We start from the raw sequence: 27,631 nt of genomic DNA on the forward strand, positions 1-27,631 counted from the left end.
AGATGGAGGTGAACACAGGAATCTCCGACCGGTAGTTAGTAAAGAGACCTACACATGGGACTCTAACCGAGCGCCAGCCCTTACTTCAATAGAGATTAATCTTTGGACGTACACCGGAGAGTCCATAGGCTGGGTTGTCCATCAGCGGGATCCTCCATTTCGCCAGCTGCGCACTTACGCCCGCGGATTTCGCATCTGCGTGGGGTGGCCCACAATGGAGAACCGCGTTGGCCGGCTGGTGGGACGGGAATCCTGCTGCCGGCGGAGGCGCACCGCAGCAGAAAACGTGTGCAGCGGGATGGAGAATCCCACCCCATTTCTTTGCTCAGGGGGTTGGAAGTTCATATTGTGTACAAATGCCAAGGAGGAAGGGCACTCCTCCTGTGGTCAAAGGAAAGGGGTCGAGTTTGCCAGAGTGTGTTTGGTTGAATCAGGGTGAGGTCCAGCACAGGAGGGTGACTGAGGACGTTGTTAAGAAGAATCCGGACGTGTTCAAGGAGGAACTGGGTACTACTGTGAAGTTGTCCGTAGATCCTCAGGCTTATCCTCACGTTTTCAAGCACAGGATAGTGCCCTATGCCATGAGAAAGACACCAAGACCATATTTGTTTATGTTATGCTCCGAGTCAGGATAAGTTTCAGAGTCAGCAACTTTTACAGATAACATGGCAAAAGGTATTGTTGCTGGGGCATTCACCAGGATGTGGTGCCTGTGTTTCCACGTTTGTCTGTTGACTTCCCTGGGGGAGTGGAAGAGGAACGTTCAGATGTAGGTTCTCAATCTACCTCTTCATCTACAATTCCAGATCAACCGTTACAAGATTCACCAGTGGTATTGCGGAGATCGCAACGTAACCGCAAAGGTCCTGACAGACTTTCATCCAGTTACGTTTTATTTCTGTCCGGATGAGGCATTGAAATTTAAGGGGGAAGAAGCGATACAGAGTGTCATTATGAATACAGAGTGTCATTATGAATACAGAGTGGCATTATAAGCCTTTCTTCTATGTCATTGTTTTGCTGGAGATTGCTGAGGGTTCTGGGCATGTTAAGTCTGGGCAGGCTTTTTCAATCTTCAAGAGGTGACCTACAAGTAAGACCCGTTTTGCTGGATGTCCTGTTTGCGTAACTATTACTGTTTACTAACCTTTTCCAAATGTCAAAAACAACAAAGACTCATCTCCTACGGTATGTTGCAACACACATAATAACATGTTGCTTACCTATTTGTTATTACCTCCCCGGATCCTATTTGCTGAGGTAAATTGGTAATCCATGTTTCTTGAGGAATATGGGGCGGGATTCTCCGAGCCTCCGCGCCGAAATCGCACTCGGCGCGGGGGGTGGAGAATGGAGCTTCAGGCCCGCGATCGTGTGCGACGCCGGGACGTGAACCTCCGGCAACCGGAGAATCGGTGGCAGTCGCGTGCGCTCGGTCAATGCGGCGCCGGTTGGGGCCCGTTGAAAGGAACCCCCGCGGCGATTCTTCGCGGTCGACCGGCCGAATTCCCGCCGGCATGGTTTACGTATAGTTCCATCCGGCGGGAGCTCAGCGGCACGGCCGCAGTGGCTGTCCTGGTCGGGGGCGGGGATCAGTCCCCGGGGGAAGGGGGGGGGCCTCCACGACGGCCAGGCCTGTGATCATGGGTGTTTATTACTGCAGTGATGTCAGAGAGTGGGTGGAGCTGGGCTGTCTGTCCGCTTTATCGCTTTAGGTTTTTTGCTGCAGGGTAGGTTTGGTTTCATTTTAGTTTTGGAGAAGCTGAAATCACAGCAGGATGTGTGTAAATCTCTGCAAGCTTATGAGTGTCCATTTGCTGATTTCAAAGTGGTAACTGTTCTCAGCAGTGATGTTAAGCCTGATGTCTTTCTGTTAAAAGGTGTTTTTAAGTCTTATGGATGTTAAAAGGAAAGTAAGAATTACTTAGTGTTGTATTCTTTGGGGGTTGTATTTGAATTGATGGTTGCTAAGATATTTTAAAAAGGTTAACTTGAGTTCATAGAATAAACATTGTTTTGCTTTAAAAAATACTTTTCCATTTCTGTTGTACCACACCTGTAGAGTGGGCCCTGTGCTCCCCATTCCACAATCTATTAAAAGTTGTGGGTCAGGTGAACTCTATGATATACTTTGAGGTTCTCTAAACCCTGGCCCATAACAGTAATCATCTTCTGAAATGTTATAGATTCTGGAATTGGACTCCTGTAGATTGGAAGGTTGCCAATGTCACCCAACTACTTAAGAAGGGAGGGAGAGAGAAATTGGGGAACGGCAGACCTTTTGGCCTTAAATCAGTAGGAAGGAAAATACTGAAATCTGTTATAAAGGGTGTGCTAAATGGACACTTGAATAATAATGATTGGGCATAATCAGTATAGATTTATGAATGGAAAATCATGTTTGATGAACCTGTTGGAGTTTTTTGAGAATGGTACCAACAGAATTGATAAAGTAGTGTCAGTGTATGTAGGGATTTTCAGAAGGCTTTTGATAAAATACCCCACAGGAGGTTGATTAGCAAAATTAAAGCACATTGGATAGGGATTAATATACTGGCATAGATTAACGATTGACCAATAAACAGAAACCAGAGAGTAGGAATAAATGGGTCATTCTCACATTGGCAGGCTACGACTAGTTGGGTGTGCAAGGATCAGAACTGGGTTCCAGCTGTTATCCATATGTATCATTGATTTGGATGTGGGGATCAAATGCATTACTTCAAAGGTCGCATATGACACACAGCTGGCTGGGAATGTGTGATGTGAGGAAGATGCAAAGCGACTTCAAGAGGATTTGGACAGAATTAGTAATTAAGCAAGATCATGGCAGATGGAATATAATGTTTAAAAATGTGAGCACTTTGGTAGGAGGAACAGATGTGCAAAGTGGTTGTGAAATGGTGAGAGATTAGAAAGAGTGAATGCACAAAGGGATAAGTGTGTCTTCATCAGTAAGTCAGTGAAAAATATCATAGAGGTACAGCGATAAATTAGGAAGGCTGGTGGTATGTTATCCTTTGTCACAAGAGGGTTTGAGTACAGGGGTAGAGTACAGGAGTAACAAAGTCTTGCTTCAATTGTATAGAACATTGGTTAGGCCACAGATGGAGTACTGAGTGCAGGTTTGGTCTCCTTACCTTATGAAGGATATTATTACCAGAGGGCGTGCAGCGGGATGATGGGACTGACCTAGAAAGAGAGATTGGGGTAATTGGGCCAGTATTCTCCCGAGTTTTGAAAAATGAGAGGTGACCTCATTGAAATCTGCAAAATACCTAAAGGAATAGATGGATGTACGATGCTTCCCTTGCTTGGGGACACAATTGTATCAGGGAACACAATTGTAAAGTAACGGGTTTTTACTCAGAGGGTTGTGAATCTTTGGAATTCTGTACCTCCGAGTGCTTTGGAATCTCAGTCATTGAGTAAGTTTAAAACAGAGATTGGCAGAATTTATATACCAACGGCACAGTGGCACAGTGGTTAGCACTGCTGTCTCACAGTGCCAGGGACCTGGGTTCAATTCCAGGCTTGGGTGACTGTGTGGAGTTTGCACTTTCTCTCCGTGTCTGCGATGGTTTCCTCTGGGTGCTCTGGTTTCCTCCCACACTCCAAAGATGTGCAGGTTAGGTGGATTGGTCATGCTAGATTGCCCCTTTGCATCCGAAGATGTGCAGATTGGGTAGGGTTACAGGGATAGAATGAGTGTGTGGGCCTAGGTAGGGTGCTCTTTCAGAGGGTCGGTGCAGACTCGATGGGCCGAATGGTATCCTGCATGGTAGGGATTCTATGGATTCTATGGTTCTATGGATGAGAAGCTGTAGTTACAGGTTCTCAACAGCTCTACAGACTTGAGCCATTCTGAGGGGTAAGTGGCCTGGTCACGTACTCTCCCATGTTCAGGAGCAGTTTGTACCTTCAGGTTCCTCAGCAGGCATGTCTGTTGGAGGGTGAATACCCAAAGGGTTGGGAGTAGCACTCAGCTTCCCAGAGCATATCAGATCATCAAATCTTTTCTTACCACTGGATCCAACTCCTGTGCATCATACCTCTCCTGCTGATTATTTCAGCTATGTGCATCTAGGCCTACTTGATCTGTGTGTGTGTGGGCTCCTCCTGCCAGCTTCCGGGAAGATGATCTCCCTCCTTTCCCTCCTCCCCCCCACAGCCTCCTGCATGACCTCCAGATCCATGCCTAAGAATCGAAGGGCTGTCCTACCTAGAGATCCAGGCCTTTGGTTCTGCTGAGGCATTGTAAACTTGAGGTTTTCTGTTACCTTTCACTCTGCAATCACAGCAGTGGAATCATAGAATCATAGAATTTACAGTGCAGAAGGAGGCCATTCAGCCTATCGAGTCTGCACCGGCCCTTGGAAAGACACCCTACTTAAGTCCATGCCTCCACCCTATCCCCGCACCTGGTAACCCCACCAAACCTTTTTGGACCCAAGGTGCAATTTTTCATGGCCAATCCACCTAACCTGCACATCTTTGGACTGTGGGAGGAAACCGGAGCACCCGGAGGAAACCCACGCACACACGGGGGGGAACGTGCAGACTCCGCACAGACAGTGACCCACGCCAGGGACCCAGGAGCTGTGAAGCAACTGTGCTAACCACTGTGCTACCGTGCTACCCTGGCAGCTACAGTAATAGCTGCCTGATGAGATTAAACTCAAATGCACACTGGAGTTGTCCCACCACCAAACCCCACTCTGTAGAAATTAAGGGGGGTGTCTCCGTGAAACTCAAAGTCCAGTACTGTCTCGCCCACACAACGCTCCCCCCCCCAACTCCGGGGGCAAGATTGGGACACAGAAATAGTCCCTACTTCCATTTCCTGCCTCACAGTAAAAATCCAGCCCCTTGTCTCAATGGAACATTAGCCTGGAGGGTTAACTCTGTTCCTCTCTCCACAGATGCTGCCAGGTCTTCTGAGTATTTCCAGCATTTTTTGTTTTTATTTCGCGTCAAATCGTTTTTTTTTTTCTGAGTGCACCTCAGATTTGTGTTCCTTTTTTCCCAGCTGGTTACCTCTACCGTCAGAGGGTGATGTGTGACCTGTTAAACATAGCCTTGTGCTTCTCCCAAATGGATGGAGCATTGAGATGCCTGACCGCTCCATTTCTTCAAAAACCTCCTGGGACTCCCTTGGAAGTTAAGTACTGGGATAGACTAGCTTTCAGGCTGTAAGTCTGCAACAGGGACACTTCGGTTCTGTCATTTAAATGTCATCTCCGTGCCAGGAATAGCTGGTGGATTGAAGCACAAGTACTGCTCTCATTTAACTGCAATCTGGACCCTCAAAATGAGTCCACTCAGGTTTGCCATCTTCCTTCTGCTCTTGTGCCTAAAAGTCTTGATATATTTACTGTATGATTATCTAGTGCATGGTTATAAATGATTAAAACTGAAGATCTTGTATGCAATAAAGAAAAGGAAATTCTGCATGTCAGAGTTTTAAGCTCAGTTGTTTAAGGGAATCTGTAACTGAACACAAAATTGGTGGGAACAAGCTATTGGACAACTAATCTTATGACTTAACGTGAAGTAGAATGTTTCACCTTTTGTCTAAAAGTCCTTATCCTATCATTACAGAAAGAGCGTATCTGGTGGCTGGTCCTATCCTGTACCTTTGGTATCTGTGTTTTCTGGTTTTACTGCTGGTGGGCAATGCGTAATGACTACAGCAACTTGAATGAGTAAGTATGAAATGGTTCCAGTGGCCGGGATTTTCCCATATTTTGTCAAAGTGTCGGTCCCAGTGAGAAAACCATGGAGAATCCCGCTAATACTGATTGTGAGAAAACTCACCGCTTGTTCAGCCTCTTTAACAATGTTTTCTTTGCACATGATCCATGCTGAGCTCATGGTGGTTTACCTCTGATACACTCACCCCAGGAAAACGTGACCTCTGTAATCAGTGAAATTGTCCTTTTAAATGCCTCCCCCACCCTGCACTTGTTCTAAGTCCAAATGGGGGCGGGGGGGGGGGGGGGGGGGGGGGGCTGTCAGGAAGACAACAACACAATTCAAGACGGAGCTCTCAGCAAACTTCTTGATGGGGTTGAGCAGAGGCGGGAAACCCTCCACCCACGGTCAAGCAGACATCCATCCAGCAAAGTGACCAACCCGGCATGGGAGGCTGTGGCCACGATTGTGAGGGCCAGCTCACTCCATAAGAGGACTGGGCTGCAGCGCTGTAAGAAGACGAAAGACCTTCTTTGTGCAGCCAAGGTAAGTCTGTTTCCTCATGTCTTCCTCAGCACCCTTGACAGAACCCTCGCACCTCCACTTAGATCTCACTCCCACCCACTTCCAGGGTCACAGCACTTGTCATGCGCCAAACCCCCATAATCCTCCTATTAGCTCTACTGGCCCTGAAATGCCCGGTGACAATCACCTCCCACACTTGCCAGATTTCATCCCCATTTGACAAGGCACGACTCCCAGCTACATTCTTCCCATCAGTCTCATTGCAGGACAAACCCAAACTCAGCAGGTGTGAGCGGGCACATTTGGCCGAAGTGATGCTGGCGTTCAAGACCATGACCCAACTTGAGGAACGAGGCCTTGAACTTGCCGGTGAAGAGCAAGACTGCACCTCTGCATAGGGCGAGGTCGGGGCCGAGTGTTACGTTCTAGTGTGTTGCAATGATTGAATCAGTGCACCAAAGAATGTCTAGTTCATGACTATTAAGGTTTATTAAATTGCAACAACCTGGGTCGAAAACAATATTAATACTACAACGAACTGTAAACTGTTAACAACTAAAATACCCAAGCTAAACACAACTATCCACGACGACTCCTCACCTAGACTCCCCTAGTTTTCAGTGTCATGAGGTGCAGTTCTACTACCACCTGCTGGTTGGAGGTCTAACATATTAACATTCAGAATTGCTTATGCATATCATTACACCAAGGACAAAAGTGAGGACTCTCAACATACCCAGGCATAGCACAAGCATCATGTGAGTGACCTTTCTGTTCCCCTATCCTGTACTAATACTATCTCCCTTACATTGCAGATCAATCAGCAAACCAGCCCAGACCTTCCTCACAGCCCCTGGACACCATGGACCCAAGTAGCTCCGAGCCAAACATTTCGGAGACCAGCAATGAAGAGGTGTCACATCTGTCGCCCGCACCCTCCACCATGACAGATACTCCCACATTGATGGGAATAAGCAGCAGGCAGGCCTCTGGGTCACAGACTGGTGAGCACCTTACAGCTGAAGATCCACAGCAGGCAGAAGCATGGACATCCCAGGGATCCAGCACTCAGAGAGATGCCAGAGCCTAGGACTTTGCTGAGACTAAGGCTGATGACGTGCCCCTGGTTTAGGTCATTCCAGAGCTGCTGACGTTAGAGAGTCGCGAGCATCAGGAAGAGGTAACAGTGTCCCTCCTCAGACTGTAAGGCTGACTGGAGGAGTTCCATCACCTTCTGTCTGAGGAGATGGTGCCGTCAGTCCAACGCAACAAGGCCAACACTCTGAGGGTGGTGTCTGCAATGGAGAACTTAGTGCAGGATGGGCACTCCATGGAGGGAGATGTCCCCTTCCTGGTTCAGCTCATGACCTTCATGACTAAGGGAATAAGTTCCATGTTGCAGGGCATCAACTGAATGTTGGAGGAACGAATGGAAATCCATGGGTTTCAGCACCAGAGGATGGCGGGACTTCTGGATCTCACTCCAGCTATCCTCTATTCCCCCCCCAGGGGACGCCCACCGTGGTCATCTCAGCCACAGGGCTTGGAAGTCCGCAGGCCGCCTCAACCTCAGCTGTGGATCCTGGGGATACATATAAACGTAGCGGGAGGAAGACTAAAAAGTGATAGGCACCTCATGGGCATGGGTGAACCGAGGCACTAGTAGAGACAAGTCACAAATGCAGTAACTCGTTTGCAGTAAAATTCACTCTGATCATCGTGGCGCCTGTTCCGCAAACCCCCACGCAAACTCAGCGCTTCCTCCCTGTGCAGCGAGGAAATGGCAGCACAATGACTCTCCCCCCTCCCACACCGATGACACAGTAATGCTGCGTCAATCCTGGCCCAGGCCCCCCACCCCCCAGCACCAACTCCCCATCCATGCAAGGTTCCCAACCCCCACCAATGCTCAGGCCTCGCATGTGTGCCAGCATTCTGTAGTTATGCAGATACCATCGGCTGAAGACTTATGAGAGCCTGTCCTCGTCATCACGAGCTGGCAAAACACCCCAGGACCCCTGACCTCCGAGGAGGCTGCACCAGCTAGGAGGCGCTATTCTGCCTCTATGGGCCCCGAGATCACCCCATTCATTGGCAGGTCGGGTCCAGCTCTCTGTCAGGCAGGAGACATACATTTTGTGGAGGTCAAGGTGAGCATCCCTCTGTTCTCACTGCAAGTCATCATTATTCTCCTGTAGTATTCGGTCAGTCGCTTTAGCGCCCTGCCCATGAATGGAACAGCCATGGAGATGACCTCCCATAGGCGCCACAATCGTGAGAAGATGTCAGACCCCATGTTTTGATGCCCTAGTTCTGGTCATCCTCACACAAAGGGGCTATTAGGGTGCCCCTAGCCCTACGCCCCATATGGGCCCTGGCCATCTCCCAAGGTCTACCCCCACCTCCTATATTGCCCCTTGCCTCTCTCCTCTACCTCACCCTTATCTGAGGAGATGTGGCACTCCTCCATCTCCTCCTGATCCAGCTGCTCTCCACGCTGCAGTGGCAGGTTGTGCAGCATGCACCGGACCACTATGATGTGTGAGACCCTCTGGGGGCAGTATTGGAAGGCTCCCATGATGAGTCCAGACACCAGAACTGCATCCTCAGCAGGCCAATCGTTTACTCGCCCAGCGCAAAAACAGCTGGGATCTGACAGTGTCCCACGATGTAGCTGTCATTAATTTTTCCCTGGAAATGAGCACACACCTGCATTATGTGCATCGCATGGTCACACACTATCCGAACATTGAGGGAATGGAATCCCTTATTCTTCACAAATGCCACTCCAATCCACCATGGGAATGCAGAGTCGCGTGGTTGCAGTCGATGATGCCCTGAACCTGGGGCAGGCCAGCTATGCGGGTGAAACCAATGGCCCTGGCATCCTAGCTCCCTTAGTCCCAGTAAGCTTATTCATGCAAGGACAGCAGATGCATAGGCACAACACAGCTGCAAGTTTTCCTCCAAGTCACACACTAAGGAACTAGAATCGCCATTGCTTCTCCGTTGTTGGGTCAAAATCCAGTAAGTCCCTTTCTAGCAGCACTGTGAGTCTACACAAATCACATGGATGCTCATCAGCACCATCTTCTCAAGTGCAATTAGGGACCTTGCCAATGATACCCATGTCCCAGGAACAAATAAGGAAAAACAGTAATATGTAGAGAATTGCTATTGCCCACTTGGAATGTAGTAACATCTACGGTGCCAAGATTGAGTACAAAACTTAACTCATAAGGCCACTGACTATAAGCTATTTGTGGACTGAAGGGAAAGTTTGCTGCTGACCTCTCAGTGCCTCCTATCTCTCTTGGATCTTCAGAACAACTGCTCAACTGGACAAAGGCTTTAAAACCAGGAAGTCTCAGGCCACAGAACCATCTACTAAATGAACTACAATTGATCACAGCTCTACCCTTCTTTTCTATATTTCCATTAGGATCATCCAGAAATTACTGATAGTGACTTGTTTTTAGGCCAGACTATTCTCCTTGCCTCTCAAGCTTCCTCCTTCCTGCTAGTCTTCTATTCAACAGGTTTTATATCCTGTTATTTTACTAGGTCTTTGCCTCTTCCCCAGATGTTGCCCAATGTCATAACATTCCAGGCTATGGGCCAATTTCTGGGAAGTGGGATCAGTGTGGATTAGAGTAGTTTTTCTTTGTCAGTGCAAGTTTCATGGGTCAAAGGGCTTCTTCTGTACTGTATGATTCTATATTTTCTACCCCTCCATCCCAGGCTCATTTGAACCCTATCTCCCATCCTTTTTCTGGTTTTAAACCAACTCCTGGTACATCAGATATTGCAGGTTGGATTTTGACAGTTCTGTACAGTTCTACATTTCAATTAGCTAACCTCACAATTTACAGCAGGGGCAGATCCATGACCTTCTCTGACTCATTTCTAGGGAGGTAACAGCATCATTGAAATTCCATCTCCATCATCTGTTTCTGTCATGTATCAGACAGTATGGCTCACTGCTTTAAATGAACTTGGTTTAAACCCCAAGCTGCTTTAACAAAAAGATGGAAAATCAAGTGACACATTTTGTAACCATGGGCGGGATTCTCCGACCGCCGGCCGGGGGGATTCTCCGGCCCACGGTGGGCCGAAGTCCCGCCCGTTCTATGCACGTCCCGCTGGCGTAAATTGGAGTTGGTCCCTTACCGGCGGGACCTGGTGGCGCGGGCGGGCTCCGGGGTCCTCGGGGGGGGGGCGCGAGGCGATCTGGCCCTGGGGGGTGCCCCCATGGTGGCCTGGCCCACGATCGGGGTCCACCGATCCGCCGGCAGGCCTGTGCCGTGGGGGCACCCTATTCCTACGCGCCGGCCGTGTAAGCCTCCGCGATGGCCGACGCACAGGTGAACCCCCCGCGCATGCACGGACCCGTGCCGGCCGGCAGAGTCCCTTCAGCCCCGGCTGGCGCGGCGCCAAAGGCCTTCCACGCCGACCGGCGGGGCGCCAACCACTCCGAGGCGGGCCTAGCCCCTAAAGGTGCGGAGGAATCCGCAGCTTTGGGACGGCCCGATGCCGGAGTGGTTCACCCCACTCCGTCCCGCCGGGACCCCACCCCGCCCCGCCGGGTACGGGAGAATCCCGTCCCATGACTTTCTAGCATCATTCCAGTGGATACCACCTCAGAATGTTTTGGAAGGTATTTTTCAATGGTTTTGGGAGATATCATTCCAGGTCTCCTCTATAAGCCACCATTCTGGCATTGTTTTTCTGTAATTGCAGTGAGTATTTGGGAGATGCTCTCCTGAAATCCCCCTGAACAATACTATTCCAGCTGATTTTGTTGACTCTTCCTTGATCTAATACTATTAAATTCAATTTCAACATCATGAAAATAATCTTGCATCTAGAACTCCATAGTTTCACAACAGACAGAATTTGCACAAAATACTCCTTCCATATCTTTTTATTAAAACAGTAAGAAAATAAATAAACAAGGCCAAATGGTACAAACACTAATTTTGTGTTGGAGAAACTGGGTACCTTCCCCTCAGTACCAATGTACAGGTAGTACAGATTGGAGTACAGATTAACTTACTTGCCTTGCAGGTCAGCTGTTGAGTTCGGGAGTGAGAGCTGGGACCTTAGAATCAGCGCGGGAATTTTGAAAAGCGCGGGGGCTGCGAGACAGAGGGGACCATTTAAAAGGTTGCTGTCTGTGGTGAGGTGAGTACAGATTAACTTACTTGCCTTGCAGGTCAGCTGTTGAGTTCGGGAGTGAGAGCTGGGACCTTAAAATCAGCGCGGGAATTTTGAAAAGCGCGGGGGCTGCGAGACAGAGGGGACCATTTAAAAGGTTGCTGTCTGTGGTGAGGTGAGTACAGATTAACTTACTTGCCTTGCAGGTCAGCTGTTGAGTTCGGGAGTGAGAGCTGGGACCTTAGAATCAGCGCGGGAATTTTGAAAAGCGCGGGGGCTGCGAGACAGAGGGGACCATTTAAAAGGTTGCTGTCTGTGGTGAGGTGAGTACAGATTAACTTACTTGCCTTGCAGGTCAGCTGTTGAGTTCGGGAGTGAGAGCTGGGACCTTAGAATCAGCGCGGGAATTTTGAAAAGCGCGGGGGCTGCGAGACAGAGGGGACCATTTAAAAGGTTGCTGTCTGTGGTGAGGTGAGTACAGATTAACTTACTTGCCTTGCAGGTCAGCTGTTGAGTTCGGGAGTGAGAGCTGGGACCTTAGAATCAGCGCGGGAATTTTGAAAAGCGCGGGGGCTGCGAGACAGAGGGGACCATTTAAAAGGTTGCTGTCTGTGGTGAGGTGAGTACAGATTAACTTACTTGCCTTGCAGGTCAGCTGTTGAGTTCGGGAGTGAGAGCTGGGACCTTAGAATCAGCGCGGGAATTTTGAAAAGCGCGGGGGCTGCGAGACAGAGGGGACCATTTAAAAGGTTGCTGTCTGTGGTGAGGTGAGTACAGATTAACTTACTTGCCTTGCAGGTCAGCTGTTGAGTTCGGGAGTGAGAGCTGGGACCTTAGAATCAGCGCGGGAATTTTGAAAAGCGCGGGGGCTGCGAGACAGAGGGGACCATTTAAAAGGTTGCTGTCTGTGGTGAGGTGAGTACAGATTAACTTACTTGCCTTGCAGGTCAGCTGTTGAGTTCGGGAGTGAGAGCTGGGACCTTAGAATCAGCGCGGGAATTTTGAAAAGCGCGGGGGCTGCGAGACAGAGGGGACCATTTAAAAGGTTGCTGTCTGTGGTGAGGTGAGTACAGATTAACTTACTTGCCTTGCAGGTCAGCTGTTGAGTTCGGGAGTGAGAGCTGGGACCTTAGAATCAGCGCGGGAATTTTGAAAAGCGCGGGGGCTGCGAGACAGAGGGGACCATTTAAAAGGTTGCTGTCTGTGGTGAGGTGAGTACAGATTAACTTACTTGCCTTGCAGGTCAGCTGTTGAGTTCGGGAGTGAGAGCTGGGACCTTAGAATCAGCGCGGGAATTTTGAAAAGCGCGGGGGCTGCGAGACAGAGGGGACCATTTAAAAGGTTGCTGTCTGTGGTGAGTGTTTAAGGTGGGAACAGGAAGTCGACCCGCGGACGTCTGGGAAGACCCTCACCAATAAATTCTGGTGGAGAGGAAACCCGAGACACTACACGTGTAGTGTCTCCCACCCGCCCTCCTCCTCTAACCTAATAATAAAACCCTTTGGTGTGAGGTCAGTACCATATTTTATTATTGTTATTAATAATTTTTATTCGTTATTTTTATTTTTTTTTATATATAAAATTTTTTTTAAATTTAGTTGTTAGCCAGATCTTGGTAGAAAGTTAGAGGAATGGCAGGGAAGGGAGTGCAATATTCCTCCTGCAGGATGTTTGAGGTGAGGGATGCCGTTAGTGTCCCTGCTGATTTTACCTGCAGGAAGTGCTGCCATCTCCAGCTCCTCCAAGACCGAGTTAGGGAACTGGAGCTGGAGTTGGAAGAACTTCGGATCATTCGGGAGGCAGAGGGGGTCATAGATAGCAGCTTCAGGGAATTAGTTACACCAAAGATTGGAGATAGATGGGTAACTGTAAGAGGGACGGGGAAAAAACAGTCAGTGCAGGGATCCCCTGCGGTCGTTCCCCTGAGAAACAAGTATACCGCTTTGGATACTTGTGGGGGGGACGACTTACCAGGGGTAAGCCATGGGGTACAGACCTCTGGCACAGAGTCTGTCCCTGTTGCTCAGAAGGGAAGGGGGGAGAGGAGCAGAGCATTAGTAATTGGGGACTCTATAGTCAGGGGCACAGATAGGAGATTTTGTGGGAGCGTGAGAGACTCACGTTTGGTATGTTGCCTCCCAGGTGCAAGGGTACGTGATGTCTCGGATCGTGTTTTCCGGGTCCTTAAGGGGGAGGGGGAGCAGCCCCAAGTCGTGGTCCACATTGGCACTAACGACATAGGTAGGAAAGGGGATAAGGATGTCAGGCAGGCTTTCAGGGAGCTAGGATGGAAGCTCAGAACTAGAACAAACAGAGTTGTTATCTCTGGGTTGTTGCCCGTGCCAAGTGATAGTGAGATGAGGAATAGGGAGAGAGAGCAATTAAACACGTGGCTACAGGGATGGTGCAGGCGGGAGGGATTCAGATTTCTGGATAACTGGGGCGCTTTCTGGGGAAGGTGGGACCTCTACAGACAGGATGGTCTACATCTGAACCTGCGGGGCACAAATATCCTGGGGGGGAGATTTGTTAGTGCTCTTTGGGGGGGTTTAAACTAATGCAGCAGGGGCATGGGAACCTGGATTGTAGTTTTAGGGTAAGGGAGAATGAGAGTATAGAGGTCAGGAGCTCAGATTTGACGTCGGAGGAGGGGGCCAGTGTTCAGGTAGGTGGTTTGAAGTGTGTCTACTTCAATGCCAGGAGTATACGAAATAAGGTAGGGGAACTGGCAGCATGGGTTGGTACCTGGGACTTCGATGTTGTGGCCATTTCGGAGACGTGGATAGAGCAGGGACAGGAATGGATGTTGCAGGTTCCGGGGTTTAGGTGTTTTAGTAAGCTCAGGGAAGGAGGCAAAAGAGGGGGAGGTGTGGCGCTGCTAGTCAAGAGCAGTATTACGGTGGCGGAGAGGATGCTAGATGGGGACTCATCTTCCGAGGTAGTATGGGCTGAGGTTAGAAACAGGAAAGGAGAGGTCACCCTGTTGGGAGTTTTCTATAGGCCTCCAAATAGTTCTAGGGATGTAGAGGAAAGGATGGCGAAGATGATCCTGGATATGAGCGAAAGTAACAGGGTAGTTATTATGGGAGACTTTAACTTTCCAAATATTGACTGGAAAAGATATAGTTCGAGTACATTAGATGGGTCGTTTTTTGTTCAGTGTGTGCAGGAGGGTTTCCTGACACAGTTTGTTGACAGGCCAACAAGAGGTGAGGCCACATTGGATTTGGTTTTGGGTAATGAACCAGGCCAGGTGTTGGATTTGGAGGTAGGTGAGCACTTTGGGGACAGTGACCACAATTCGGTGACGTTTACGTTAAGGATGGAAAGGGATAAGTATACACCGCAGGGCAAGAGTTATAGCTGGGGGAAGGGAAATTATGATGCCATTAGACGTGACTTGGGGGGGATAAGGTGGAGAAGTAGGCTGCAAGTTTTGGACACACTGGATAAGTGGAGCTTGTTCAAGGATCAGCTATTGCGTGTTCTTGATAAGTATGTACCGGTCAGGCAGGGAGAAAGGTGCCGAGCGAGGGAACCGTGGTTTACCAAAGAAGTGGAATCTCTTGTTAAGAGGAAGAAGGAGGCCTATGTGAAGATGAGGTGTGAAGTTTCAGTTGGGGCGATGGATAGTTACAAGGTAGCGAGGAAGGATCTAAAGAGAGAGCTAAGACGAGCAAGGAGGGGACATGAGAAGTATTTGGCAGGAAGGATCAAGGAAAACCCAAAAGCTTTCTATAGGTATGTCAAGAATAAGCGAATGACTAGGGACAGAGTAGGACCAGTCAAGGACAGGGATGGGAAGTTGTGTGTAGAGTCTGAAGAGATAGGCGAGATACTAAATGAATATTTTTCGTCAGTATTCACTCAGGAAAAAGATAATGTTGTGGAGGAGAATGCTGAGCTCCAGGTAAATAGATTAGATGGCATTGAGGTAAGTAGGGAAGAGGTGTTGGCAATTCTGGACAGGCTGAAAATAGATAAGTCCCCGGGGCCTGATGGGATTTATCCTAGGATTCTCTGGGAGGCCAGGGAAGAGATTGCTGGACCATTGGCTTTGATTTTTATGTCATCATTGGATACAGGAATAGTGCCAGAGGACTGGAGGATAGCAAATGTGGTCCCTTTGTTCAAAAAGGGGAGCAGAGACAACCCCGGCAACTATAGACCGGTGAGCCTCACGTCTGTAGTGGGTAAAGTCTTGGAGGGCATTATAAGAGACAAGATTTATAATCATCTAGATAGGAATAATATGATCAGGGATAGTCAGCATGGCTTTGTGAAGGGTAGGTCATGCCTCACAAACCTTATCGAGTTCTTTGAGAAGGTGACTGAACAGGTAGACGAGGGTAGAGCAGTTGATGTGGTGTATATGGATTTCAGCAAAGCGTTTGATAAGGTTCCCCACGGTAGGCTATTGCAGAAAATACGGAGGCTGGGGATTGAGGGTGATTTAGAGATGTGGATCAGAAATTGGCTAGCTGAAAGAAGACAGAGGGTGGTGGTTGATGGGAAATGTTCAGAATGGAGTTCTGTCACAAGTGGAGTACCACAAGGATCTGTTCTGGGGCCGTTGCTGTTTGTCATTTTTATCAATGACCTAGAGGAAGGCGCAGAAGGGTGGGTGAGTAAATTTGCAGACGATACTAAAGTCGGTGGTGTTGTCGATAGTGAGGAAGGAAGTAGCAGGTTACAGAGGGATATAGATAAGCTGCAGTGCTGGGCTGAGAGGTGGCAAATGGAGTTTAATGTAGAGAAGTGTGAGGTGATTCACTTTGGAAGGAAAAACAGGAATGTGGAATATGTGGCTAATGGAAAAGTTCTTGAAAGTGTGGATGAGCAGAGGGATCTAGGTGTCCATGTACATAGATCCCTGAAAGTTGCCACCCAGGTTGATAGGGTGGTGAAGAAGGCCTATGGAGTGTTGGCCTTTATTGGTAGAGGGATTGAGTTCCGGAGTCAGGAGGTCATGTTGCAGCTGTACAGAACTCTGGTACGGCCGCATTTGGAGTATTGCGTACAGTTCTGGTCACCGCATTATAGGAAGGACGTGGAGGCTTTGGAGCGGGTGCAGAGGAGATTTACCAGGATGTTGCCTGGTATGGAGGGAAAATCTTATGAGGAAAGGCTGATGGACTTGAGGTTGTTTTCGTTAGAGAGAAGAAGGTTAAGAGGAGACTTAATAGAGGCATACAAAATGATCAGAGGGTTAGATAGGGTGGACAGTGAGAGCCTTCTCCCGCGGATGGAAATGGCTAGCACGAGGGGACATAGCCTTAAACTGAGGGGTAATAGATATAGGACAGAGGTCAGGGGTAGGTTCTTTACGCAAAGAGTAGTGAGGCCGTGGAATGCCCTACCTGCTACAGTAGTGAACTCGCCAACATTAAGGGCATTTAAAAGTTTATTGGATAAACATATGGATGATAATGGTATAGTGTAGGTTAGATGGCTTTTGTTTCGGTGCAACATCGTGGGCCGAAGGGCCTGTACTGCGCTGTATTGTTCTATGTTCTATGTTCTATGTTCTATGTTCTAATGTACAGGGAGGGGGGGTGGATACTCTGATTATTTAAACAGTTCACAACACGTTTCTACAAAAAACAAATGGAACAAGCACAAAGCATTGTGCTGGAGAGATCAGATACTCTCGCCTCTGTACCGACAGAAGGAAAAGGAAGGGGGTGGTGAAGAGTGAATGGAAAGGAGGGAGGTGGGGAGGGAGGGAGTCAGTGTGTTTGTGGAGGGGGGCCCAATAGGACACTGCCAGAATTACCTATGGAGGCAGAAAAACAAAAGAACCTTCAATTATGATGTGCCAGATTCCGGGAGTCCCCCAGAGGGGGTGAGGGGCGACACAGTGTCAGGCACGAGTAAGCCCTGCACCCCACTGCAGAGAACCTCGTGTGCACCTTCCGCTACCGACACTGGGCGGCTGACAGCCTTTGGACAGTCACCGTCCAGGCCCGAATCCTCCACCACACTGAGTGCGGCGGGCAACACGGGTCCACCAACCAACCCAGGGCCTGCCTTAATCGCGCCCCTGGGATCATCGACAGGCGGGATCTCCTCAGGCTCCGGGCCAGTGGGAGGTAGTGGTGCAGATGCCTGCTCCGCCCCCGCAGCCTGGTCACTGGAAGGCCCCGAAAATAACTCCGGAAACAGGTCCGGGATGGTGGCAGAGGTGCCCGAAGACAGCGGTTGCGACAGAGGGTCTTCCAAACTGTAACCCGCTAAGTACCTAAGAAGCAGGGGTTATCGCTGACCCCCTCCCTTGAGAAATTGAACAAGTCCGGGGTGCTGAATTGTACTGGGTGGAACGGGCCCTCTAGGGCCCCGTCCGACCCTGTAGCACCCTGCTCGGGGGACAGCGGCAGCGGCTGGGATTTCCTCACTATCCCCCCACTGACACTAACCAGCCAATCTAAGGCATAAGGTACAGCAATAGGGGATAATTGAGCACTTGGGAGATGATATTTTCCTTTTCATCCGACAATTCAGCTTTTGCCAAAGAATATCAGGTATTTGTCTTAAGCAACTAATTTGGAAATTCTAAGCTCCCATGGCGATTTCTATGATTGGCTATGCTTAGGTAATGTAGAAGTTGTATTCTGTACTCGACCCAAATTGGAATCATTTAAGACAATTAACAGGTAAAATATGTGCATGCTAGGCTGCTCAAGATATAATCCCTTCCTCTTCCATCACAGGCATTTATTTGAAAAGATGCATCGGTGGTTAGACTGGTCAGTGATTCTCCTAACATTGGCGGCATTTATCTTTAGCTACCTGCTTCTGTTAATGGTAAGTTATTGATGAGTTATGGAGTTGTTCATAGATTAATTAATTCTTTGATATTAACTTTATTGGAACACTGTTGTGTAGTGTAGAGACATAAATCTTGATGCCCAAGTTCAAATTTATCCCAGATAAATATGAAAGTCTTTGCTGTCTATTGGATGCAATTATTTGAAATGTGTTTGGACAACGGTGCAAATAGGCCAATTAAGCATCCCAAATTTAACATTGCTGTTGGGTCTTTGGGTTTCTGCTTAGAGGCAAAGCCAGTTCTCCTGGCTTAGGAAAATACATTTCCATTATTGAAGTTCTCATGTTGCAAAGGAATGTCAATGAATCCTTGCCCAACATTAGCAGTGATTTGTAAAACACCTGTGAACCCTTCAAAGTTGCATGTCTGATTATGAAAACAGATTCTGGTGTAACATAAAATCCGTTTCGAGAATTGTAGAAAATCACAGGTACTTCCTTGATCACAATGCTCACTGAACCTATGACAAGGTATCACATTCTAAGAGATTCAGGGAGTGATATAACCACCACGTTGTGCCCAGCGCAGATCTCGGCTCGTCGGTTAAATAGCGAGAAAGGCCAAAATCGAGACTCATGCCGGACGCGAATGAGTCTAACAGGCCCTCTCCTGTTAGTGACTGCTGGATCTTGCCCAAGTATGGTGAGCATATCATAAGCCCCAATTTGCATTAATTTTCATCTCATGAGTGAGATTGAAGTTGAATATAATGGCCTCCCAGAAATTAACCGGCTCTCCAGTGAGAAATCACGCGGGTGTCATTTAGTACTCCTTTTTAAAACGTAAAGCTGCCACAATGACTGCTGAGGGGAACTGAGGAGGTGAGGAGCCATTTCAATTTTCGACCATGCTGCTCAAGGGCACTGGAGCTGCTGCCCCACTACTCTTGGGGTGGGAGATACCCATCAGGGAGGTTGACATGGTTGGGGCTGAAGAGTTCCAGGTCGGAGGTTGCCCTTGGGCGGGAGGGGTGGAGAACATGGTTGAGGGGCTTTTCATCTGTGACGTCTTCAAGCCATATTTAAATATTGTGGAGACCCAGAACAGAGGCAAAACACTACTAGGACAGAGCCCTATTCTTGGTTGTATGTTGAAGGTCACTTTAACGCCCTTTGACTGTTAGTAAGCTCCAGCTTCACAACTGAAGGCTATTGCTAATAAGAAATTGGCCTTGTTAGTTGGAAGAGCACTTCACAGCTGCAGGTTGTGTTTGCATCTTGCTCCTGTTGGTGGCTGCAGATGCCTGGAGGCTGCTGTTGCTGTTTCATTCCTTTCCTGTAGCCGGAAAGAAGGATAATTGTTTCCAAGATACTTGGATCCTGGAACACTGGTATGGGTCCAGAAGGCAATCCAGTTTGAAGCAAGAAGATGCTGCAGGACCTGGTACATGACATATAGAACATATAGAACGATATAGCGCAGTACAGGCCCTTCGGCCCACGATGTTGCACCGAAACCAAAGCCATCTAACCTACACTATGCCATTATCATCCATATGCTTATCCAATAAACTTTTAAATGCCCTCAATGTTGGCGAGTTCACTACTGTTGCAGGTAGGGCATTCCACGGCCTCACCACTCTTTGCGTAAAGAACCTACCTCTGACCTCTGTCCTATATCTATTACCCCTCAGTTTAAAGCTATGTCCCCTCGTGCCAGCCATTTCCATCCACGGGAGAAGGCTCTCACTGTCCACTCTATCTAACCCCCTGATCATTTTGTATGCCTCTATTAAGTCTCCTCTTAACCTTCTTCTCTCCAACGAAAACAACCTCAAGTCCATCAGCCTTTCCTCATAAGATTTTCCCTCCATACCAGGCAACATCCTGGTAAATCTCCTCTGCACCCGCTCCAAAGCCTCCACGTCCTTCCTATAATGCGGTGACCAGAACTGTACGCAATACTCCAAATGCGGCCGTACCAGAGTTTTGTACAGCTGCAATATGACCTCCTGACTCCGGAACTCAATCCCTCTACCAATAAAGGCCAACACCCCATAGGCCTTCTTCACAACCCTATCAACCTGGGTGGCAACTTTCAGGGATCTATGTACATGGACACCTAGATCCCTCTGCTCATCCACACTTCCAAGAACTTTACCATTAGCCAAATATTCCGCATTCCTGTTATTCCTTCCAAAGTGAATCACCTCACACTTCTCTACATTAAACTCCATTTGCCACCTCTCAGCCCAGCTCTGCAGCTTATCTATGTCCCTCTGTAACCTGCTACATCCTTCCACACTGTCGACAACACCACCGACTTTAGTGTCGTCTGCAAATTTACTCACCCACCCTTCTGAGCCTTCCTCGAGGTCATTGATAAAAATGACAAACAGCAACGGCCCCAGAACAGATCCTTGTGGTACGCCACTTGTAACTGAACTCCATGCTGAACATTTCCCATCAACCACCTACCTCTGTCTTCTTTCAGCTAGCCAATTTCTGATCCACATCTCTAAATCACCCTCAATCCCCAGCCTCCGTATTTTCTGCGATAGCCTACCGTGGGGAACCTTATCAAACGCTTTACTGAAATCCATATACACCACATCAACTGCTCTACCCTCATCTACCTGTTCAGTCACCTTCTCAAAGAACTCAATAAGGTTTGTGAGGCATGACCTACCCTTCACAAAGCCATGCTGACTATCCCTGATCATATTATTCTTATCTAGATGATTATAAATCTTGTCTCTTATAATCCCCTCCAAGACTTTACCCACTACAGACGTGAGGCTCACCGGTCTATAGTTGCCGGGGTTGTCTCTGCTCCCCTTTTTGAACAAAGGGACCACATTTGCTATCCTCCAGTCCTCTGGCACTATTCCTGTAGCCAATGATGACTTAAAAATCAACGCCAAAGGTCCAGCAATCTCTTCCCTGGCCTCCCAGAGAATCCTTGGATAAATCCCATCAGGCCCCGGGGACTTATCTATTTTCAGCCTGTCCAGAATTGCCAACACCTCTTCCCTACATACCTCAATGCCATCTATTCTAATAGCCTGGGTCTCAGCATTCTCCTCCACAACATTATCTTTTTCCTGAGTGAATGACATTGTTCATAAGTTCATAGGATATAGGAGCAGAATTTGTTGCATTGGGTCTCCACCTCGGTCTCCGACCTCTGCATTGATGTCATCAGCCAGCACCTCAGTGAGTACCCCTGATAAGAGCCAACCCGTCATCCTGGGTTGTCCTCGAAGATGCCGGGGATCTCTGAGCTGTCATACATGCTTCCTGGGAAATGTGCACACACGTGCATGATCCGGAGGTGGTGGTTGCACATGAGTTGAACATTCAAGGAGTATAACCCCTTCCTGTTAATGAAGGGCACTCCCTAATGCCCCAATGCGCGCAATGCAACGTACATGCCATTGATTACCCCCTGGACCTGGGTCATCCCGAATAGCTGAGAATCCTGCTGTTCGGGCATCTTGGTGGGCTTGTTCTAGCTCAAATTTGATAAAATCAGCTGCCCGGGCATATAGGTCATCTGTGACCTCAACAATGCACTTGTGGGCTGTAGCTTGTGAAATGCTGCACAAGTTCCCACTCGAGCCCTGGAATGAACTGGTGGCATAGAGGTTCAAGGCTACGATGACCTTCACGGCCACCGGAGCGGGTATCCTCCTCCTCCAAAAGGTGCCAAGTCTGCGAGGACATGGCACAGGTGCCGCACTGTTTCTTCATTGAGACAGAGTCTCCTGCAGCACATACTGACCATCATCTCCTTGAAATACCAACGACGGCTGAACACCTTGGGCCATCGCTGGCGTCCACCTCTGGGTTCCTCCTTGGCATGATGGGTGGCCGGATCTTCAGGGAGTGGGGTGGCCACAAGCGTCGCACTGCTGCTTTCTCCGGCGTCTGGCCAGCTGGGCTGCCACCAGCACAACGAGGGCATCCTCTGCAGGACCGACACCACTATCCATTTTGGTATCTGTAAGGAATTGGAGGAGAGAGATCGAAGTTGCCACCCGTGCTGTCATTAAATGGTGTATCGCAGACATTTTCAAAGTGGGGGTCGCGACCTGCGGGTGGGTCGCAGGCGGGTGTCGGGAGGGTCACAGAGCCAGCCATCACGGCGTTCCCGATCGCGGGAATTCATGCAGCAGCCGGATTTTAACAATGCCGGCTGGGAGCGGCTTTAAAAATGGCGGCTGCGTCCAACTACAAAAGTGCGGATGCAGTGCACATGCGTGCCTGCTCATCAGTGCGCATGCGGGAGTGTTGGGACCTGAACCCGGGGTCAAAGTGCGATCGCAGCATGGCAGCGGCTGACTGCGTGGTGATCACCGATGATGAAGAAGGCTTTGACCTCAACCTATTTTGCATCCCTAAACATTACTCAAATGATCTGGAGAGAGTATATATTCCTCATGGTTTAATCATGGACAGAACTGAACGTTTGGCAAGGAATATAATGAAAGCCATGGGAAATCATCACAGCGTCGCCCTCTGTGTACTGAAGGGTGGCTATAAGTATTTTGTTGACCTTTTAGACTACATTAAAGAATTAAATCGAAACAGTGACTAGTCAATCCCTACGATGGTGGACTTCATCCGCTTGATCAGTAACAGGGGAGCTACACAGAGCTTACGAACTGACGTACAAAATCCACGCTTTCTTCCTCAAGAAATTGTCCTCTGACCGATTCATGTGCTGCTGAAACTTGGATGCTAACTATGTCTTACCTTGCAGACATCGTTTCAATTCTAAATGAACTGGACCTTAAATTGCAAGGGAAGGATGATGATTGCTTTCGGCACTGTGAAAAAATTGCAGCTTTCCAAAAATCATTGAAAATTTGGCAATTGTGAGTGCAAAGCCAAATTTGCTACATGTTCCCCACGCTGCTACAACACATCGAAGAAAATAGCATTAGTAAGAAAAGTGTAAATGGACTGGCAAGCCTGTCTCCAAATAAAGCTGACTGAACTTCTGCGCCTCAGCCTTGACAGCACATTAAAAACACGGCACAAGTCAATGAAACTGTCAGCATTGTGGAGTAGCGTCTCCGAGGAGTGTCCGGAGCTGAGTAAAGCAAGCATTTTGTTGCTTTTGTCCTTGACAACGACCTACATGTGCGAGGTTGGATTTTCCGTCTTCACAAAGATGAAGACGGCACAAAGGAACCGGCTGAATCCTGCACCCGAAATGTGCATAGCTCTCTCTCCCTGTGAACCTGATTGAAGTGAGATTGTGAGGACCAAGCAGGCTCACCTCTCGCATTAAAGGTAAGAGAAAATGTTGGGTCGCGAAGGTCAGCTAGCGTGGGTTGTGAAGGTCAGCCGGCATGGGTCCCAAAAGTTGGCCAGTTAGTAAAAATGTGGCCCAGAATTTCTTTTCAAAAAACACTGGTGTATCGGACTGCTCAAAATGCGGTTCTGATGCCTGGACTGCGCTGGTGTTGTACTGCAGTACACCCCAGAGGGTCCTCCACTTTATGGTGATCTGCTGTCCCCTCCACAACCTGGCACAGCAGCAGGGCGACAAGCTGGAGGAGGAGGGCATTGTCTGAGGAGGAGGCAGGCCAGAAACTGATGGAGGATGAGCCCGGGGAGGACTCGCAGGAGGAGCGACAGGATAGAAGATAGGCAGCGGAGAGAGTCCAGCATGCCTAAGGACCAGGGAGGCCTTCATCCTCACCAGATTCTCATAGGACGAGACGTTGTCCCATCAGCCCAACCCATTCCCCTATTCCCCCATTCTGCCCTGACTACTCTCCCAGGATTTTGTTACATCACCCCAGAATGATGGGCCTGTGTCTGCACTGTCAGCGGGTCAATATACAAGGCAGGAGAGTGATGATCACTCGCTGTGAGGTTAGCTCTGTTGCTCCTCAGTTTATGCCAGTCTGACTCCTGTCTTTCTGCTGATGGCGCACTCACACTCATCCTCTGAACTGAATCTGCATCGGTGGCATTTGATCTTGGACCATTGTGCCTAGGGGGCAGAGGTTGGGAGGAGTGGAGAGCAACAAGAGAGTCGATGCCATGCATTGTTGGCATCATCTACTGTGCCGCTAGTCTTTGGGACACCTCCAATCGGCTGTGCGCTCACTGGAATGTCGCTGAAATCCTGTCCTGAATCTTACGGCTATGGCCTATCATCTGCATCTGTTCTGGGAGAACCTTCTCCAAAGGCTCGGCATCTGACCTGGACCAGCAGAGTCCTGGGATCCAGCATATCTTCGACTCCTGACTCCCGTGGATGTTCCTGCCTCTACCTGATGTGCATCAGCAAACGTATGGTGTCCACCAGATTGTGCCTCAGAAGCCTACCCGCTAATGTTGCCCACCAGGGTGGGTTTCTCTGCGCTGGTGGAAGGTGGGGGTGATAGCTGTGAGCCTCGATGATGGTCTCTTCGGAGCTCTCCTCCAAGGTAGTCTCTTGAGTGGTGGGACGGGGCACGACTCCGGATGGCCCATCAGATGGAGATTCTGCGAAAGAATGGACATGTGATCAGTGTGAGGCAAGGATCATTTTGTCTGACATGAACAACTCACAGGCCATGTGGGTGAAGGGGCAGTGGATCCTCACCTCTGTGGCACAGGCCAACCTCGCTTTCGTCGATTGCTCTCTCCTCCATCTCCAGGGCCTGTTCCTTATAGGGGTGAGCATTCTGATCTCTGGTACTGTGCCCCCCTGACTTGACCCTGTCCTCCTTATTATGGACTAACTTCTCCTGAGACAAAGAGAGGGCTTGTGAGCCTCGCTTGATGGATCGGGGGTGGGTGGGGGAGGGGGGAGTCATAGAATCATAGAGTTTACAGTGCAGAAGGAGGCCATTCGACCCATCGAGTCTGCACCAGCTCTTGGAAAGAGCACTCTACCCAAGCCCACACCCCCACCCTATCCCCATAACTCAGTAACCCTACCCAACACAGGGCAATTTTGGACACGGACGGCAATTTATCATGGCCAATCCACCTAACCTGTACATCTTTGGACTGTGGGAGGAAACCGGAGCACCCGGAGGAAACCCACGCACACACGGGGAGAACGTGCAGACTCCACACAGACAGTGACCCAAGCTGGAATCGAACCTGGGACCCTGGAGCTGTGAAGCAATTGTGCTATCCACAATGCTACCGTGCTGCCTATTGCAAGTGGCATGTATGGACGCTGCAACTGGACATGAAGAGGTTATGCTGGTCAGTGGGGGTGCTGACGAACAAGCACGAAGATCGGATGTGGGGAGGGCTCGAGGTGTCAGTCAGTGATTTATGTGGGGGTGGGGGGTAGTGCAGGCATTGGGGATGGGTTTGGGAATTTGAGGGATATCAGGACGAACTGATTCCAGGAGAGAGGTAGTAACTCCACCGAGCTCCACTCCTTGGAGCTCGGTGGAGGTCGTTGATCTTCTTCCTACATTGCACGGTGGTCGTCCTTGGCGGGCTGCCCAAACTGATAGCCGCTGCCAATGCCTCCCAGGGGCATTGCTTACCCTGATGCTGGTACTCTGACCCACTCATGGGAATTGGATTCCTCATCTATCATTGGCATCAAGATGCCTGGCCAGGTTGGCCTTGCCAAAACGAGGAGCAATTCTGTGCGCTGCTATGCTTGTGTGTTGACTGGGAGTGAGTGGTGAGGGAGTGTTTAAACACTGTTAGCGGTGAGCTGCTGAGGTGCTAGTCTGCCAAATAAGACAGCGAAACAGCAAGTAATGGCGAGAAGCTCTTGGGGGGCCCATTTCCGGTAAATACGGGCCACGATCTGGCCACCGCGGCCGTCAAGAAACACCCTGCCAATCACGCCCAAAATGTTTCCATTAAATCGTGCCCTCAATATTTGCCAGGCTTCTATCTGTGCAGCTGGAAAAAAATAAACTGATGACCAGGATTATACTAAAATATTATTCTGCTGGCAACAGGGAGGCAGTGGCTAATGGTATTTTCACTGGACTAGTATTCCAGCGACCCAGGGTGATGCTCTGGGGGTCCCTGGTTCGAATCCTACCATGGCGGATGGTGAAATTTGAATTGAATAATAATTTGAAATTAAAAGTTTAATGATGACTGTGAAACCATTGACGATTTGTCGCAAAAGCCCATCTGGTGTCCTTTAGAGAAGGAAATCTGCTGTCCTTACTTGGCCTGGACCTACATGTGACTCCAGGCCCACAGCCATGTGGTTGACTCTTAATTGCCTCGTCAAGGGCAATTAGGGAATGGCAATAAATGCTGGCCCAGCCAACAATGCCCACATCCCATGAAATAATTTTTAAAAATGCAACTATCATATGGAAATACTTTATAAACCATATGAAGTATCTGATTAGAACCTGTAATTCACTCCCAGGTATCCATATACCTATGTACAAGGCACACAGCTTAATTGAATTGCAGCCGATAAAACTCAATTTTTTCTAAAATTATCGTGCAGCACATATGAAATGGATATGAATATGAAATCTGTGGTAATACGATGATACATACCCAATAACAGTGGGGAAAACAGACACATCCTAGGAAATAGTGTGATCGGGATTAAATACCGTCTGGATAAAGAAATGGACATCCAACCACAATTTCAGCAATTTGTGCACACATACCCCCATGTCTCTCTCTTCCTACATCTCTTTAGAATTGTACCTGTTAGTTTATATTGCCTCTTTTTATATCATTTCAAAATTCTCTATCAAATTTCACCTGCTATGTATTCATCCATTCCACCTGCCTACTTACTGTCGTTTTGAATCTAACACTGCCCCCCTCACAATTGACAATATTTCCAAGTGCTATCTGCCTACTTTGAAATAATACCCTGGATAGTGCAGTTTTGGTCATTAATATGGATGGTTTAGCACAGGGCTAAATAGCTGGCTTTTAAAGCAAACCATGGCAGGCCAGCAGCGCGGGTTCAATTCCCGTACCAGCATTCCCGTACCAGCGTCCCCGAACAGGCACTGGAATGTGGCGACTAGGGGCTTTCCACAGTAACTTCATTTGAAGCCGACTTGTGACAATAAGCAATTTTAATTTCATTTAATTTCATCAAGACGAGCAGTAGGCCCAAAACTGACTCCTGGGGAACCCCATTTTATACCTTCCTCCAATCCAAAAAATAACAACCATTCACTAGTACTCACTCTTTTCTGTCACTCGGCCAACTTCATATTTGTACTGTCACTGTCCATTTTATTCCACGGGTTTCAAATTTTCTGGCATATCTATTATTTGCCTTTAACAATCTCTACTGGCTTTCCTTAATTAATCCACACTTGACCAAGTGCTATTTTTAATATGTAGTACAGATTCATAATTAATTATTTTTTAATTCGAAGAGAATCTTATTACTTTTCTCAACTGAAATCCTGCTTTACGAGATCTATAATCAAAATCTTTCTTTTTCTCCATTCCTTTGAGAAGTTGACCAATAAGGCTATGTTTTTTATTTTTCCTCCAGGTGTAGGTA

General features: G+C 48.6%; 1 protein-coding gene across 10 annotated transcripts in view; it reads left to right on the plus strand.

The window, feature by feature from the left end:
* Nucleotides 1-27,631, plus strand: part of gdpd2 (glycerophosphodiester phosphodiesterase domain containing 2) — a 351,510-nt gene that overhangs the window by 225,566 nt on the left and 98,313 nt on the right. For all 10 annotated transcript variants that reach the window (XR_011946672.1, XM_072505507.1, XM_072505508.1 and 7 more), the window contains exons 3-4: nt 5,602-5,705; nt 18,087-18,180. Coding sequence is in view for 9 of the 10 variants with exons in the window: in XM_072505507.1 (XP_072361608.1) it covers nt 5,602-5,705; nt 18,087-18,180 (198 nt within the window). In the remaining variant the exon portion in view is untranslated. The remainder of the gene's footprint in view (nt 1-5,601; nt 5,706-18,086; nt 18,181-27,631) is intronic.

This window comes from Scyliorhinus torazame, chromosome 5 (genome assembly GCF_047496885.1).
Source record: "Scyliorhinus torazame isolate Kashiwa2021f chromosome 5, sScyTor2.1, whole genome shotgun sequence".
In the NCBI taxonomy this organism is placed as follows: Eukaryota; Metazoa; Chordata; class Chondrichthyes; order Carcharhiniformes; family Scyliorhinidae; genus Scyliorhinus; species Scyliorhinus torazame.